Raw genomic sequence first — 19,147 nt, forward strand, 5'->3', positions numbered from 1 at the left:
CTTGAATTAAGATTAAAGGTGAAGCTTTAGAATTAATTTCCCTTGTAAAATACAGTTCTCCACAACAGAAAATAAATGAACTGAAATCAGTGTTCCAACAGTGTAACTACGCATGCGGTAGCAAGTTACTGGAGCTGACAATTTTCAAGTGATAGTAGCTGGTTATATAAGTCACCCAAGGTGGCTTGATGTACTATTATTTACAGACAGAATTGGAAATAATACCACGTGCCAAGGTACCAGGCAGTCAGACAAAAACGTAACAATTTACTTTCCAATAATTATCATCACTTCTAGCCAGGCTGGAACTTGATTGATCCCGTACAGAAGAATATTTTTTTTGTATGGATTTATTTCAAACCCAGAAACATCATGACTGTAGTAAATATTCCTGTAAATCATTTTTTTGGACTTCATTAGAAGAAATAGCAATAATCACTTTATTCTTTGTGTATCAAACTAATTGATACAAATTCCAGCTGGTACCATTCATCAATTCATTTGTCCCTGTTTCCGTTCCCTCACTCTTGCTTTTTTCCTGTCTCTCTTTTTAAAGAATGAAGTTAACTGGAAGTTTTTACATGAGAACTGATTATGCTAAGAAATTTAGCTCATACTTCTTCCATAGTTGGTAAAATAATAAAAAAAATAAATCTTGCTTCATATTGTTTGGAAGTATCATATTGTTCTTGAAATGTGTATTTAACTGAGGGATTTCTAATACTTTCAGAGGCTTATTAAGCCTTAAGTTATCACTGTGGAAGGGATATGTTTTCAGAGGTTCAAAGACGAGACAAATGAAAACAGACAAATGACAAAGTTGGTGGAAACATAGCTGAATGGTAGAGAGTTTGAAACAGTTGGTGATAGGCATGCGGCCTGAAGTCAGTTGATTTTCCTTCTGTATTTCCCTGTATTCAGGGTCAGCCACATGGGAAAGAAGGAGAGAAAGAAAGAGAGAGAGTGTGTGTGTATGAATCGTAGTAATGGGGAGTTGGAGACAATGGAAAAATTGGGTAAGAGAGAGAAGGCAAAGATGCTGGAAAGAGGGAATACTGTGGTAAGCTAAGGAAAACCTGTAAACGCTCTCGTGTGGATGAAATTTTATTCCCAGATGACTTTTCATGGCAGCTTCATGACTAGCTTGTGCTCAGAGTTTCTCCAGACAGAGGTGGGTCTGGACAAAATACCACAGGAAGAGTCACAGCTGGAGCTGTCAGGAACCAGACCAGCAGCTCTCCATTCAGGCCAACCCACGCTGGCCTATGTTGTTGAAGGTAGCACTAGCTAATGAACAGATAAACCCGAAAACCTCCGTAGCTTAGTGTAATAAAAGTTTGCTTCTGTTTTCGCATCATGAAAGTTAGAATCCTAAGGGGAGTGTCCTGGCCAGGCAGCTTCCCAGCAATCCAGAGCCCTAGGTTCCTTCCTTCTCCGGGCTCTGCATCTTCCTAGGCGGCTGTGCCTTTTTGCCTTAGGCTACAATAGAGGAGAGGATGCAGGATTCCCACGTGGGCCGCATCCCTGTCCCTTCTGCTCCCCTTCAGTGGGCTCAGACTCAGTCACATGACCCCACCAGACTGAGAGGAAGGCTGGGCAACGTAATCGAGTTGTGTGTTCAGAGGAAAAGAGAGAGGATTGGTGAAGAGCGGGCCAGCCTCTTCCTCTCCTAGCAGTAAACCAGAGAGTTTGTCTTTTCCTCTCTTGTGTTGGTAATGTCAGACTTACAGGGCAGGGATAGCTGCTGGTGTGTTTAACACTGGATGTTTTTAAAACGTTCTATGTTTTCCAAAAGGGACAACTAAACTAATATTCTTTTTTCAAAGGGCTGAAATGTTAGCATCATGGCAATACTAACAAAAAAATATAGAGCGGTGTATATATGTGTGTGTGTGTGTGTGTGTGTATATATATATATATATATATATATATATATACACACACACAGTATATACTTACAAAAAAATTACTGAATGTCTGCTAACCCCTGAAGATACGTTGATGAACAATCTGTGTTACATCCTGAGAGTTTAGAGTTTAGTGAGAAAGTCAGGTACCAGCGAAATAGTTGGGCTGGGATTAATTAATTTTTTTCCTTTACTTAATGACTCTGAGCAAAAAGTCCCAAGTGCTATAAGAGTGTGTAACTGGAGGATACAGGTTTGGCGAGCAGAGGGGTATCCAGAAAACGGTGTTTCCAAGAAAGTGACATTTAAGCTGAGACCAGAAGGATGCCAAGGTGTTGATGAAGGCGGTAGGAGCAGTGGCATAGCACAGGGTGGAGGGAACAACAGAGTCAAAGGCTACTGCACCGTGGATGGGACGATACTGGTACAGATCTCGCCTCCCTTTAAAAAAATTAGACACCCAGAAGCAAAAGGGACTGCAAGGAAGGAACTGGTTACAGCTCAGGTGAAAGGAAACTGAGAAAACAGGAAGAATTGGGGGGAATCAAGATGATAGAGAACAAGAAATAGGGGAAGAGAGTTGGCAACAGTCAAGAAAACTTGATTCGAGCCGAGTTCTATTTAATATGAGTGTTTTCCTGGGTAGAGTTCTTTTTGTGTTCTTTTACTATCAACTTCTGCCCCCAACATTTTTAGTGAATGTTTTCTAATTTTTCAAAATGTCTCTATTTTAACATAAAATTAAAACGAATGCATACCTTCCAAAAATATTTGGGACAAGCATATGCAGTGAGTTGACTCTTGCTGCTAAGTGAGGTGTTATGTCAGTTTGCTGTCAGCATCGAATGAGATATTTGTGAAATTGTCCTGATATATATCAAATATTGGTTTAATTTGATTAAAATTTACTGATTCGTTTGTCTCCTTTATTAAAACAGTTTGTGTTCTTTCCCCTCACTCATGCTGGATCTCACATAATGACAGGACTAAGTGGTCCAAGGAAAACAACCATATTTTCATGCACGCTGGTTCTCTCTTGAGTTCTGGGAATGAATCCTGACTTGGTTGCCTAATAGGGAAAGTGATTTGGGGACATGGAAAAAGCTGATGCTATGACTTTCTGATTCTTCTTCTCTAACCTTTAAAGGTGTGAACAAAGAGGTGTATGGTCAGGTCTTCTCAGCACAGTGGAGTGGGGAATGTCTCCTTTTCTTATGAAAGCTACATGTGTTCTTCTCATGCTTTGTTTTGTTTAATTCTGCAGTGGTTGTTGAATAACATTGTGGCTTTCATGCTACATCTGGAAAGTGTGTAGTCATATTCCATGGGAAGGAACAAAAGGATGGTGGGTGGGGTAATAACCTGGTTGTAATCACAGTGTACATTTATTTGGAAAGATCAGCATATTAGTACGCAGTGGCCAGATTAACTGAACTCAGCTGGAATAATTCGATATATTTGGTTTCTGTAAAAGCTAAATATCTTTAAAACTCTAGAGGTTTGCTGTAAACCTTTTGATGATAGATGCCTTTTGAATATGGCTCTCCCACTACTATGAATTCTAATGCAACTTAAAAACTATCCTTTTAAAAACCTTGCCCCCGCTCACCCCCCCCAAAACCTTATCCACTTATCAACAAAACAAATTCTAGCATCTTTCTTCAGGAAAATTAGTATTTCTTTAAACTAATAGATTTTGTGAAGCATAATTTTCTTGAGGTTGTTTTTAAATTTTAGTTTCTCCACCTCAAGTAGTGTGAGGTATCCATGGAAACTGTCCAGCCTGTATTCAGTGCACTGGACTGCCTTCCCACACAGGTCAAGACACAAACAGTCTTAGTTACTAGTTCAATTTATTGTGCCTTAAACATTAGATAGTTTTGAAAAGAAATTGGCTCCTAATTGACACATACAGTTTTATATTTAATTAGCAGTTTGAGCCGCTCTACATTTTACTAACAGATGTAACATTCAAAACATGAGCCATTATAATACATCTGTCGTACAGATGCACTTAAATGCGAGAGCTTTGTGGCAAACAGCAGTAATGGCTCAGCAGCTTAGCAAAAAGTTGGACAGAACCGACGTTATTTTCTTTAAGATGTGGATTTTAAAATCATTTAAAGAGTGAATTTCTGTAATCTAATGGATATATTTTATTTTTTTAACAGCTTTATTGAAATAGTCACACATCCTAAAATTCACCGGGCTGAAGTATACAGTTCCGTGGTTTTTAGCATATTCACAGATTTGCAAACAACACCCACTGTCTAATTTTAGAACATTTTCATTACCCGCAAAAGAAACCTCATGCCCATTAGCAGTCACTCTCCATTCCCTCCCCCACCTCCTGTCAACCACTAATCTACTTTCTGTCTCAATGGATTTACCTCTTCTAGATGTTTCATATAAATGCAATCATAATATATGTGGTCTTATATAACTGCCTTCTTTCACTTAGCATAACGTTTTCAAGGCTCATCCATGTTGTAACTTGTATCAGTACTTCATTCCCTCTTTATTGCCAAATAATATGCCATCATATGGATAGATCACATTTTGTCTACCCATTTATCATCGATGGACATTTGGGTTGTCCCTACTTTTTAGCTATTATGAATAATGCTGTGATTAACATTCACGTACAAGTGTTTGTATGGACGTATGTTTTTATTTTTCTTTTGCATATCCCTACGCAAAAGGGGTCATATGCAAACTCTATGTTTAATTTTTAGGAACTGCAAAACAGTTTTCCAGAATGATAGCACCATTTTATTATGGTCATCAATGTATAAGAGTCCCAATTTTTCCACATTAACAGTGTCGTTATTGTCTGTCTTTTTTTATTTTAGCCATCCTAGTGGGGGTAAAGTGGTATCTAAGGGTGAATATTTTAAAGGACAGCAATTTCATATTGTCTGTGCTTCATAAATTAGTTAAATGCATCTCTCTTATTTATTTACTTTTCCATGGCTCTTCATTTGTAAGTACAATATACCTCTTGTCTCTGTCAATATTGTCATTTTGTTTACTGATTTTAATGTAGGCCCAGTTCAGAGCATGTGACATCAAAATGTAAGACAGTGGTGAACTGAAGTATTATACACAACATGTAGCAGTAAAAAAGGGAAAACACTAAAGACAAATAGTTTATTTAAATCTCTGGTATGATTTCATCTTGCTTTATGTGAAAAATGGGTGTGATAGAAGTACCAGATACTGTGAAGCTTTGTTGAGTTCCAATGCCAGATTAAAAGATATTCTTTTTTTCTTTTTTTTTTTTTTTGCGGTACGCGGGCCTGTCACTGCTGTGCCCTCTCCCGTTGCGGAGCACAGGCTCCGGACGCACAGGCTCAGCGGCCACGGCTCACGAGCCCAGCCGCTCCGCGGCATGTGGGATCTTCCCGGACCGGGGCACGAACCCGTGTCCCCTGCATCGGCAGGCGGACTCTCAACCACTGCGCCACCAGGGAAGCCCCGATATTCTTATTTTTTCATTCAATGTGATATACATCTCATCAGTTCTAATACGCCATCAATTGTATCACTGGAAAAAAAGAAAAGAATGTTGCCAGTTGAGCTATGATAAACCATTAATTTTAGAGTGACCTGTGATTCAGGAATGTTAAAATTTGGGGAAAATTTTAGAATTTTGTTAGAATCATTGAAATGTAATAGGAGATGTGCTAGTGCACATTTTGGGGGGGAGGGGACCCAATCATCTATGCTACCTATACCCACAGGAGAAAACAAGACTTTTCATACCTCAAAGATTTGATAAATACCTTTTTACACATATTAATATCCAGAAGTATAAAAGTGACATATTACACACACTCACGCACACACACACACACACAGATAAAGAAGAGTATAAAAAAGAGGGAGAGTCATCAACTTATTATTACCCAGTGTGGGAGTATGAAATTAGCAACCTATAATTCACTGAAATTCTTCTTTTTCCTGTATTCTTTAATTTACTAATTGAAAGTAGCTTGCTTCCCTCAAATCAGATTTTTTCAAGATTGTGTTTTCTTTTCAGTCTGAGAATGTTGTTTTGTTCCTTTCCAAAGCTAACTAGACAGGTGATTCACAGGCCTGTGAAAACGTTTATAATGCAGATACCTCTCACCCCAGCACTACCAAGCAGCTCTACTTCCATACCAGCAAACGTGCTTTGCATATTATTAGACATAAAGTGTTACTTTCTTAGTGCCCTGGATTCCAGTTACAGTTGAGGATGTGTGAAGTAGTGAAATATCTGCCATGATGCGTGCCAGAGGGAATCAAAATGACTTTCAAAATAGTGTTCACGAGACTGTGATAAGCCTAGTCAAAGACTTTCTGCAAAAGCCTTTTCCTAAGGTAGGCATTTGACACTTTGTCTTTTAATCAACTCAGGCATCTTTAGGTTGGTTTGGATTGAGATCTTGTTTTCTTTGGGTAATAATTGTATTGGTGCTTTGAAATGTTGTCGAACATTTATGGAATTCCTAGATTCTACTAGTTCTAAATCATTGTCTCACAGTTTTTCATTGTGGAATTCTTTGAAAGTTATGGTTAACATATAGAACACAGTTGGGAGGTGTAAGAAGATACTTGCTTATATAACAGTAGGCAAAATATATCATCTCATGACAATTTGATGCAAGAAATCCTCAACGTTAGACCTACATAATTTTTTATTGTCACTGAAGAAAACACTAAAGAAAAACAGGATTTTCATTTGATGAGGGGAAAATGAGATAAAATAGAATTATTTTTAATTTTATCTTTTGTTATAAATTATGGCACACCCAAACATAATATTTGTTAAAGAAAATAGTAACTTGGTATCTTTTAAAGTGATACATTTACATAATATTAAGAATTACGTTGCTCAGTCAGATCCTTGCAGTGATGTACAGCATCAAGGTGGTTTCTGTGTTTTTCAGTAAAGTATGAACATCCTATTTCATTAGACATATGGTGACAGGGAAGAACTTAGACTACACTTTCGGCATATTAGCGTATTCTCTTGCATTAGGCCATATCACAATCATTGATCAATATTTTACCTTCCAATTTTTCAGACTGAACGTTAGAATTGTTTACTTTTTCTTTTTGGTATTCTAACATTTTGCTTGTTGGATTCCAACATAACTTCCTTCTTTCAGCCATAAAACTATAGTTAATGAGTTTGTACACTAAAAACATTTAATATGCAAGTAACATTAAATATATCTCAAATATCTGCCCAAGTTGTAAGACATGATAGATATCATATATTGCAGTCCTTAAATAGGTGGCACTCAGTACAAATCTCTTTTGGTAGATAGTGATCTCTCATTCAGAACCATTGGTTTAGACATTCATTCAAAAGTATTTATGAAGTACTTAATGTTCCAGGTTTTGCACTAGGTGTTGGAGTTGTTTGCTGGGCAGCCAAAAAGGGGAAAAAAAGCACAGTCCCTGTGCTTGTGGTGCTTATAATCTAGTAGAAGGAGATAGAAATCATTCAAACACTGATATAAATAGCTATAAAACTAAAATACTTGGTGAATGAAGTGCAGGATATTATGAGAGGACTGAATGAGAACTAGCTTAGTAAGGTTAGAGAGAATGACTCTGATATGGTTGAGCTCAGACCTAAAGGTTGAGTAGGAGTTAACTAAGCAAAGCTGGGAGTACTTGGGGATGGGGGTACACAGAAAGCATGGCTGGCAAAAGGAAACCTCATCTGCTAATGCCTTGAGGAAGAGGAGACGTGAGGAGACACTGAAAGGCCTGTGTGGCAGGAGGAAGATATAGATTGATTCAGAGAACAAGGATGACAATGGTTCAAGATTTGTAGATGTTGGATCATGAGTCCTTACCTAAACCACGCTATGGGTTTGGGTCAGTATTCAAAAGCCACAGAACATGATATGCAGGAAGCAACCATCATGATGCTTAAATATAATATTGAATTTATATGAAATAATATATACAACATCATTTAAAATTATGAAGCATACCAATATAATGGAGACCCATGAATCCCTCAGCCAACTGAAGAATAGCTTGTATCTACCTATGTGTTTTGGCCTCCCCTTCCAGAGGCAGAGGCAACTAGGACATCTCAGTTTTAATACCACACTACGTATGTTCTAGGACTTCTCCTTTTCTCTCAAGATCATGTTTCTGAGAGTCATCAAGGTTGTTGTGTGTTGCTGAGGCTCAAGTTTTTTTTCTATTTACCAAAGATATTATTGCCCTCTGGGAATATACTACAATTTACTGATCCGTTTTTCCTGTCAGTGGATATTTGGATTGATTCCAGTGTTTTGGTTTATTTGTTGCCTGTTTGTTTTGCTGTCAATGCTAATAGAAATGTCTAGGATGTGGCACTATGTGTCTCCTGGAGCACATGTTTCCTTGGGAATGTAATTGCTGGGTGAGAACATGTTTTCTAAAGTGGTTATACCAATTTTCATTCCTACAATTGGTCCACATCCTCTCCAGCACTTCATTTTGTCAGACTTCTTAATTTTTGCCAGTCTAGTGCGTGTTAGATGGTGGCTTATGGTAGTCTTTCTTTTTTTAATTATAGTTGATTTAAAATGTTGTGTTAGTTTCAGGTGTATAGCACAGTGATTCAGTTATATATATATTCTTTTTCAGCATAATCTTAATTAATACTCCCTAATTACTAATAAAAGGTAAGCATGTTTTCATGTTTATTGGCCATATGTGTTTCTTATAAGAAATGCCAGTTCAGTTCTCTTGTCTGCTTTTCTACCAGATTTTTTTCTCATTGATCTGTAAGCATTTTATGTATTCATATATATTCAGTTCTCTGTTGTTTCAGTTCTCAGTTCTCTGTTATAGTTCTCTGTTGTTTCACAACCCTCTGAATGACAGAGAATGAATTGGGGGGGGCACCAAGTGCATATGGGGAGCCTAGTTAGGAAGCACAATATTTCCTAATGGACATTGTGTGATAATTTTATAAATGTTTTTAATACTTTTTCTTACATTTCTTATGTTAAAAACAAATATTAGGAAGAAATATTGCTCTTTTCTAAGAGAACATTGGACCTTTGGTCTTCCCACTTAACACTACTTTAAGAAAAGTTGATTTAAATTGGCTTCTGAAGAGTTCTGCTTTGTACACGCACTAGGGATGCTTGAAACTTATGCACGTGTATGTGTTATTTTTATGAAACCATAGCATACTGCTCAAGTAGGCTTCAAAGTGATCTTCTACGAAATGAATGCTGTTTTTCATTTGCCTTCTCTTAAAAATTTATAGGAAGTTGGAACTCGATATTTATGTCAGAACTTAAAGCTGTGGGTGTCTTCATGGCACTGGGCATTGTCATATCCTATATATGCCAATTGCGCAAGTCTTTCTCAAATGAAGCTTATTTTTTAAAACATTAAACAAAATATTACAATAGCTGTTTATTTAGTACTTATTATGGGCTAAGAACATAAAGCTTTCCATAAACAATTTCTTTTTCTTAAAATAGTCCTGCAGTGTGGATATTATTACACAAAGATGGGGAAACTGAGTCTGAGGGCAGCTAAATAAAATTCTTGAGATCACAAAGCCTGTGGTAGAACTCAGATCAAACCAATTTTTTTTAAATGGTGTCGCCAATTTACACTCATCAACAGTGTATGAAAATTTCCATTGCTCCATAATCCTTGCCAACATTTTGCACTGTGAATCCATTTTGTTTTTTGAAGGAGCAAGCCGCTTTTTTTTTTAATTTTTTATTTATTTTATTTTTGGCTGCATTGGGTCTTCGTTGCTGTGCGTGGTCTCTAAAACATTATCATTTTCACTAAGTGCACAGCTTTCCAATGCTGAGCCCTTTCGTAAATCACATGATTGTGTGTTAAACTGTGTGCAGATAGATATCATCTCATTTAATTCTCAAGAGCTTCCCTTGAAGTTGTGCTATGCAGAGCTCCTCTTCATTCCATTGACTCTGTAGATACTTCTATCTGAGGAAATTCTAAATATATTCTGAACTTATTAAAATTTGGCTTCATACTTCCTTTGTCAAAATATTGGCATTGATTGATAAGTAATGCAAGTGCTAGTTTTCTCCTTCCCTTTCAAGGATAATTTCTTTCTAGTATTTTTGGGCAAAGGGATTAGGTTTCTCTCTCTCTCTTTCTGTAAGGGGGTGGGTATTCTACCATGCTGTTCTCTTGATAACTCTTACAAGTCCTGTGCTCCTCTCACTGCCCCGTGGGCCAAGACCCTCTTGGTTGTAGGTGGTAGATTCCCAGCTTGGAGCTCATGAACTACACTGAAACAGGAAGGTGAATATAGAAACAGGGAGGTAAATATAGGGCTGGAGTGTGCTGGTCTTACCTCTCTGTCTTTTTTTCTTTTGGTTTTGTTTTGTTTTTGTCTTGTTTTTTGTTGTTGTTTGTTTGTACATCTTTAGCTTTACTAAGAATGTCAAATTGTTTTTCAAAGTAGCTGTACCAATTTGCCCAGCTATCAGTGTTCCGTTTGCTCACATCTTTGTAAAAGCTTGATGTTGAAAGAATTTAAAATTTTTTCCGGTTGTGTAGGTGAGAAATCTCTTACTGCAGTTTAAGTTTTCATTTCTCTAATTACTTGTGAGGTTGATTATCTATTTTCTTACGTTTATTGGCTACTTGGCTTTTCTCTTCCATGACGTGCCCGCTTGAGCCTTTTGCTCGTTTTCTTTTGGATGATGTATGCTTTTTTTCTAGTGTGCAGGAATTCCTTAAACACTATACACACACACACACACACACACACACACACATATATAATATCTTTTCCCAGTTTGTGGTTTTAATGATGTGTTTTAATTAATGGAAGCTCTCAATTTTACTGTAGTCTTTTATAGTTTGCAGTTTTAATTTATTGTTTAAAGAATCCTCCCCTACCCCTGTATCATAAATATACTGTCCTCCACAGACCTCTGAAAGTGTTACACTTTTGTCCTTCACATTTAAATCTTGAACCTACCTGGAATTGATTTTTGTGGATTGTGTGAGATACAGGTTGAATTTCAATACTTGATATATTGTTCCTTGCCACTGTTACTCCATCTTGCAAAGTTGTACCTATGTATCAGTCTTTACCAAATGATTGTGAAAATACAAGAGGAATCACAGCACTTGAGGATCTAAAACAGATATCACTCTTCCTGTTGTCCAGGAGGGAAACTCTCCAATTGTACTTCACATTATTATTCAGATCAAGGTCAATTCTCTCATTTATTTCCATCTCCTCCCCTTCTTGCTTTGTCCCCTTATGTTCTCTGAGACCTCCCATAAGCTGAATCTTATTTGCTCTATACCTCTCCGTATCATCCTTCAGGTACACAAAGCCTTTGCAGAAGCTTTGAAATTAACCATTTGAAATTCCATTTTTCCTGGCCTTTGGTGTGAGTGTGCGTGCTTGCATTGGCAGCATATTGATTCCATATTTCTCAGTAACAAGTAGTTTCTATACTGTGAACCAGCGGATTATGGGCTTAACTTTAGTGGTTGTGTGCACTGCCATTTGAGTATAATTTTACGAGGTAGTGATTTATGATGTGTGAGTCAAGGAGTTTTGCTTCAATAGGGAAATGGTGTCTAAGGCTCATCTGCTTATTGTCTGATTAGTTACTCTTCTCTCGACTTTATGTTCTGGAGATGAGACGAAGACTGCTTACTCAGAAAGATCCATTTACAAGCAGAAAGATCCATTCTCCAGTACTGTGGGTGAAGGGTTGCATAAGTTCTCAACCTCTGAATTTAAGCAGACCCTGTGTTAAAATGGGTGAGGTGTATGATTTTGTTGAGTTTCATGTCAGTCCGTATGCTTCCTGGAAACCCAATACCGAGAGGCTTTTATTAAACCCCAGAGAAGATAAATAGTTTCCTTTATTTCTCACTAGTTAGAGGGCACAAACGCATCCTCTAAGAAAAGCCTTCTCAGCAACCTTGTTTGTCTAGAGGCTGGGATATTTGATAAACCCAGAATGATGACTTTAAGTCGCTCTTATCTCCAGTATCATCATCAAATGTTTTAAATATCATCATTTACTGTGTAAATGTTTAAATTTCACAAATGGAATCAAATGGTCTAGTGAGGATTATTTATGTTGAAAAACAGTGCCATATGTCCTCTACATATTTGAAAATTCTTTTAGCATATGCTTGCTTTTTGCACCCCGTTTCCTAGTTCCTGACACATGGTAGAAATATAACGTCTTTACAGTGAATTAGAAAAAGGGAAGAAAGGAGATGGCAGTAGATTGCCATTGTGACGTATGAATAATTGGTTTAAATTTTTTCCACATTCTTTTTTTTTTGTAACCTCCTTTACAAAAAAAGAATTTCAGAATTCTTTTCAGAATTATTGAAACATCTGTATGTTTTTCAAAATTATCATGATTGTGTCATTGGATTGATGAAGAGCATCTTGTGAATGTATATAATAACTACTCCTATTGAAGTTTATGTTTCTTATCTTAAGAAAGTGGGGAAAATCATCAGGGGAAAGAATTGGCTTACATTCCTTGGAGTCAGTGACCAAGAAATACAAACCATTAGCCAGTTGGATTATAGGAGATTGGCCACATTTCCTCAAAGGAGTTCCTTAAAGATGGAGTTGATTATAATGACGGATCTAATGTAATTCCACTAGGATACAGCTGTTGCAATAATTTATTTGAAATTAGATATATACCTTTTTAACCCCTGGGAATTCAAATGAGGAAAAATATCTAATCAGACAGGCTATCATTAATGAAAAGGTTAGGGGAACGCCAGTTAGACTAATATCAAGTTTAATGTTAAAATAAGATTGTGTGGAGACTACAGATACATACGATCACCTCCTTACAGATCTTATCCAAGCTGATTAGCAGCTAATTGTTAGTCTTGGAGGGAAAACCCTAAATTAAGCATCTTCAGTTTGCAATTTTCATTACCTTTTGAATTTCTAGTTGAGGGCTTAGTTTTCCAAGATTCTGGTTGTGGTGACACATTTTGATGATGTCTTGATGATATTGCACACTGTGGAAAAAATATTACTTTAGTGTATGATACTTCCAAGGGAACAGGAACAGAGGTGGAATCAGTACCTCAAACATCACGTCCTTGAACTCTTCACTCCTAATGCTATTAACTCCTGTTAAGGCAAACAGGGCTGTGCTTTTTTGAAAATCAAAGAAAACCTTTAGTCCTTTCTAAGACTAATACATTTTTGTTATCCTTTCTATCCATGAAAGGCAATCATTTCTGACTTCTTAATTTTCTGTTAATTTATTTATTTATTTATTTATTTTTCGCTGCATTGGGTCTTCGTTGCTGTGTGCGTGCTTTCTCTAGTTGTGGCGAACAGTAGCTTTTCTTGTTGCGGAACACAGGCTCTAGGCATGTGGGCTTCAGTAGTTGTGGCACGTGGGCTTAGTAGTTGTGGCTCGCAGGCTCTAGAGAGCAGGCTCAGTAGTTATGGCACATGGGCTTAGTTGCTCCGTGGCATGTGGGATATTCCCATTCCAGGGCTCGAACCCGTGTCCCCTGCATTGGCAGGCAGATTCTTAACCACTGCACCACCAGGGAAGTCCTGAGCTTCTTAATTTTTGATCCATTGGAGTTGATGCAACAGGAAATGGCCAGGAAAAACCCATCATCTCAGATTTTCACAAACTGTCAGTGTGACTTCTCTTTTAATGGAGATGTTTTATTGTAATTTCAGAAGGTGGTTGTTAGTTATGTTGGCTACATTACATTTAGTACATCTGGGATGTGTTCACATGAAGACATTGGCTAAAAGCTGTGTCTTGTGGCCTGGAATTGACTCTGATATTGAAAAGACTGGGAAGGACATTCCTTGCTACTTGGCCTAATCTAACAAAGACACCTTCTTGGGAAGCCCAGTCAGGAATTCATTTTGGAATTGAAGAACGAGTACAGAAGTTGAACTTCTCAATTGTTGTAGAATTCTTTTCAAAATATGTTTTTAGTTCTTTCCCAAATTTCTGCCATGGCAATTATAACTCTGAGACTATTATTTATAACCCTGGCACCAGAATTTCTGACCATGGCTCTACAATTACTTTTATTTGAGTTAAAGGAATTTGTGTAAATGACTTGCCTCTGAGCTGTCACCACTGTAAGGCCAAGACAGGTTTGGACGTAACACTTGCCTCCCATGCCTCAAGGCAGAACTCAGTATTTGACAACAGGAATCAGTTCTGCTAAACTTGTGATGTGGCAATATCTAAAGTTTTCCAATCTTAAATGAGGACGAATAAGACAAACAGAAAAGAATCCTGCTCCATCTCTGCCCATTCTTCATTCATGTTTAGCACCAAAGTTTGCCTTTTTTGAAAACTATGGAGTTTGGACCAATGTAGAATTTTTTCCACCTAGTTGAAGTTGGAAGGTCCATTGTGAGCCCCAGGTCCATTAGCTCACAAGTATATAATTCCAAGGACTGGTTAAAATAGTGGATAACTAAAGATTTTCAAGTAGTTTATCATTTATTATTTTTGCCATTTTCTTAGTATGTGGGACGGTTTGGTATAAAGTGAGAAAGTATGTACAAAATCACCTTGTCAACTGTAAACTGTTCTGTGATCTGAATAATATTAATACTAGCAACAACAGCATCAATTATACACAACTTATATAGCATTTACTATGTGCTGTTTTAAGTACTTTACATATTTCCCCCTATTTAATCATCACTGAAGCCCTCTGAGAGTAAGTGTTATGATCATTCCGTTTGACAATTATGGGACTGGACACAGGGTAGTGAAGTAACTTAAGATATTCCAGTTAGTATGTGGCATAGAGGGGATTGAAATGCTGGCAGTGTGGCTCCAGAGTTGCGAACAGAGATCTAGGGAGCCCCCATCTCCTTTCGGTGGCATTCTGAATGTCACGTAGTTAGAAAACGTATGCTTCTAACTAGGCTGGAACTAGGCTGGAAGAGCTCCCGTCTCCTTTCGGTGGCATTCTGAATGTCACATAGTTAGAAAATGTACGCTTCTAACTAGGCCGGAAGTAGATAAGAAGAGTGTTGCTCATTTGATTTAGATGTTTATGAATCTGATAAGCACCTGTGATTTCATCTGCCTGAAAAGAATTTAGCAATGATGGCAAGTATGGTGCTCATTTTAATGTGATATGAAACACTTCCACTGTCTGATTGGTTTTGAACAGCTTTATTCTTCTAGTAGTATAAAGAGCATTTTTAAAAACAGAGGGTAAAATGTAGCTTTCTATAATATTTATCCTTTAAACTATTTCTTTTCTATCTCTTGGTTGAGTTTTTGGATTAATGTGGTTAAAAGGCTCTTACAGAGAATAAAAAGGGAGCTCATTCCCATGGACCTGGGGTTCCACTCACAACAGGTTCTCTTCCAGACAGTGACACTGACTTGTACCATTTCAAGAAAAACAGTCCTGTGTTTTCACGTTTGTCAGTTTTACTTATTACAGCTGGGCCAACTGTATGTTACCAGGTTAGAGTGAGAAGCAATCCATTCATATGTAGAGGTGAGAACCGTGATTAGTGCAGCAAACTGAGGTGCCCTTTAAAGAAATTAAGTACTTCAGTCAATGTGTTCTCATGTCTTTCTCCCCAGCATACAACCTCAGCCTTATAATTGATGGGTCTAAAAAGGTCTCTTGTAGCATCTCCTTCTGCTGTAATGAGATACACAGTAAAAGCCCATTTGATTCCAAAGAAATGTCTTATTTTGTTTTTCCTCCCCTGTTGGAAGGATGCTTCTTTGGCCAGATGAAATTAATTTACTCAAAAGCCTTTCTTTTAAAAGAAAAAAAGAAATTTTCATTTCTTACGTCTTCTCTAAGTGCCCCACTTTGGTTTGACAGGGGCGAGTTGAGTTCTCTTCACTGGTAGAATAAGCTCTTAACACCTCACTGTCTCTTCCAAGACTGATCATCACCTTTGCTCACAACACCCCACATGAAAAAGTCTTAGAGGAAGAAAACATGAAATAGGGGACAATAATAAATGTCTGTGTTCTAAAAAATTTAAGTGTCAATAAGTGAAAGTTGCTATAAGGCTCTGGGTGCCTGTTGAAATTCTTGGCACTGTGACGTTTAGGACATACATATTTGTTCCACACTGTGCACGAGACAGCTTTGCTGGGATGATCGTCTGGGTTAGCAGGGGAGGTTTGCCATGTAAAGCCTCTTCCGAATCAGCTGTTTCCCCTTAAGCGCTTCCATAGGGCTTAGTATACATCTCTATTATGGAACCGATGGTATTGCAAATTCTTTGAGGAGAGGGTTATATCTTATTCACTTAAGATAGTTCCTAAAACACACTTGGTACCTAATGAATATTGGTAGAATGGAGGGAAGATAGGACATGTCCATAAACAAGAAGAAGAAGAGCTTTTCAGACAGAGAATATGATGTGAACAAAGAGAAAGACTTAGAAAACTGTGGTCGAGGAATCATCACATAGTTCAGTTTGGTTATAATATAATGTGTGAAGACACTTTTGGAAGTAACTGTTGAAAAAGCAGAGTAGGCAGGATTTCACAAATCATTGTCAAGTTGGGGGTGGTGGCTAATAGATGATCCCTTAAGTTTGGAGCCTAAAAGACCAGAACGATGTGATCTCCTTGAAATAAATTGAATTTCTTCAGTTTGAGAGGAAAACCGGTTTAAGAGAGAAGGAATATTCCCTTCGGAAAAGTTGAGTTTGCGGTGCCACCAGAATCTCCGGATGTAGATAAGGAAATGTAAGTGGAAACAGGATGAGAGGCTCAGGAAAACGAGGTCAAAGCTGAAGGAAACACACTTGGCAGTGAGACCTGCACAGGTGATTGTGCAAGCAAGGGTCAGATGAAGTTGCTGATGGGGAGAAGGAAGCTGAGGGGAGAAGAGCTGAGGACAAAACGTGAAACAAGGCTGGAGAAACAAGGACAACCAAAGCATGAGAGAGAGAAGGAGCAATGAAAGCCACCTGTCTCAGCATAAAAGGCAGGCATGCTGGGGAGGGAGCGTGCAATGCAGCACGGGGAAGTGGCTGGGTTTTGCCATCAAGAGTTGAGTTCAGGTCTTACTCTATCACCTGTTAGCCACACGATCTGCAGCCAGTTACATAAGCTCTTAGACCACAATGTCCTTACCTTGGCAGTTGTGGTGTTAATTTAAATAGTTTAAACATACAGTCTTTAAATAATACTTTAAAAATTACTCTCGTCTCTTAAAATAATAACCAGTAAACTGGAAGATTTAGAGTTGTCTATATTTCTTATGTACATGCAAGCAACTATATTGCAAAATATATCATTTAAAAAATGTCTTGTAATCCATACAAAATTGAAGATTTAGGAATTTTTGAATTACATGTTTGATACACTGTCTTTTGCCCACTGTCTTCAGAATACAGCACTTGGAGTTTAAATATAATTCTCTTTGTCTGATCAAGCTTAATTTTTTGAGCACCTGCTGTATACCCAGCACTTTTCTAGCTCTTTTTACTGAGCCCCTCTAACTAAGGCTTTTTCTTTCCAATTCTTAGGGTATTTATTAATCTGTGTTTTCTTTAGCCACCATAAATATTCTTACCAACACTTTTGAAACAATTTAAAATGTATAGTGTTTGTGATTTTCCTAGTATAGTCCATTGAAAATACTATATTTTATTCTTTATTTCTGGGAGAAGCAAAACTATTGTTATTTTCTTGGGAAACATTTGCAAATTTTTGCCTCAGCAAATATTATGCAGTATAAAGTTACTTTTTCCATGTCTCAAATCATTGATAAAATGCATTTTAAGTGGCACTTTAATGTATTGATATTTTTTCTTTTGCTAGAAAAAGAAACAATAACTTACACTTTTCTAATCCTTTTTATTAGGGTACTACATTAAGAAAAATACTCCTGAATCGGTACTTTAGAGGCGATTATGGGGTCTGTATGAACGGACACCTCTCTGGAGCCTACTGCAAATCTGCACAAGGAGGAGGCAAGACATCATTTTTTCCTCATTTTTGGAGTTTTAGAGCGTGTCTGCATGCAGTGCTACTTAATATTTTACTTAACATAGCACAAATATAAAAATCATTTAAATAGCACTATTATCAGCCACAGCAAAAATAAGAAGATCCTGCCGTTTGTGCCAACTAGGATGGACCTCAAGGGCGTTATGCTAAAGTGAACTAAGTCAGCCAAAGACAGGCTATCTTTGCTATCGCTTACATATGTAATCTAAAAACACCAAACTCCCAGACACAGGCATCAGATTTGTGCTTGCCCGAGGCAGGGAGTGGGGAGTAGGGGAATCAAGGGAAAGGGGTCAAAAGGAACAAACTTCCAGCTCTAAAATAAATACATCCAGGAGATGTAATATACAACACGATGACTATAGCTAACAATACTGTACTGCATATTTGAAAGTTGCCAAGAGAATAGATCCTAAAAGTTTTCATCACAAGGAAAATAAATTAACTTTATGAGATGATGAATTTAATTAATCTTATTGTCGTGATCATTTTGCAATATATCATATATCAAAGCATTACGTTGTACACCTTAAACGTACACAATGTTATATATCATTGATATACGATGTTATATCTCAATAAAACTGGAAAAATAAATTTTAAAAGCACTATTAAAAACCTTTGCACAGGGGCTTCCCTGGTGGCACAGTGGTTGAGAGTCCGCCTGCCGATGCAGGGGACGCAGGTTCGTGCCCCGGTCCAGGAAGATCCCACGTGCCGTGGAGCGGCTGGGCCCGTGAGCCATGGCCGCTGAGCCTGCGCGTCCCGAGCCTGTGCTCCGCGACGGGAGAGGCCACAACAGTGAGAGGCCCAAAAACCTTTGCACAATTTTGGGTTCATAAAACAATGGATTTGAACATTTGAATTAATTTTGCCTTCTGACAAAGGTTTATTTATTTGTTTTTCCTAATCACAGGAAGCTTTTCTGGACAAGATTCAGATAAGATGGGGATATCCATGTCAGATATTCAGTGTCTACTGGATAAAGAAGGTGCATCTGAACTTGTCATCGATGTTATAGTGAGCACCAAAAATGACAGAATTTTTTCGGAAGGCATTTTACTTGGCATTGCCTTGCTTGAAGGAGGAAATACACAAACTCAGGTACTTGCTTACCATCATGACCATTTGTTACATTTTGTTATTTTGTATTTCTTATTTACTTGTTATAGAAACCCAGGGAAAGTAATGTTTTTTCATTAAGCTTCTCATGACTGTTCCTCCACCCAAAAA

The 19,147-nt window shown here is 37.6% G+C and overlaps 1 protein-coding gene across 3 annotated transcripts in view; it reads left to right on the forward strand.

Annotated features, from left to right (window-relative positions):
• Positions 1-19,147, forward strand: part of ITPR2 (inositol 1,4,5-trisphosphate receptor type 2) — a 527,210-nt gene that overhangs the window by 338,796 nt on the left and 169,267 nt on the right. For all 3 annotated transcript variants that reach the window (XM_030830533.3, XM_030830536.3, XM_060305847.2), the window contains 2 exons: positions 17,769-17,877; positions 18,831-19,018. In XM_030830533.3, coding sequence (XP_030686393.1) covers positions 17,769-17,877; positions 18,831-19,018 — 297 coding nt within the window. The remainder of the gene's footprint in view (positions 1-17,768; positions 17,878-18,830; positions 19,019-19,147) is intronic.

Source organism: Globicephala melas, chromosome 10, assembly GCF_963455315.2.
Source record: "Globicephala melas chromosome 10, mGloMel1.2, whole genome shotgun sequence".
Classification (NCBI taxonomy): Eukaryota; Metazoa; Chordata; class Mammalia; order Artiodactyla; family Delphinidae; genus Globicephala; species Globicephala melas.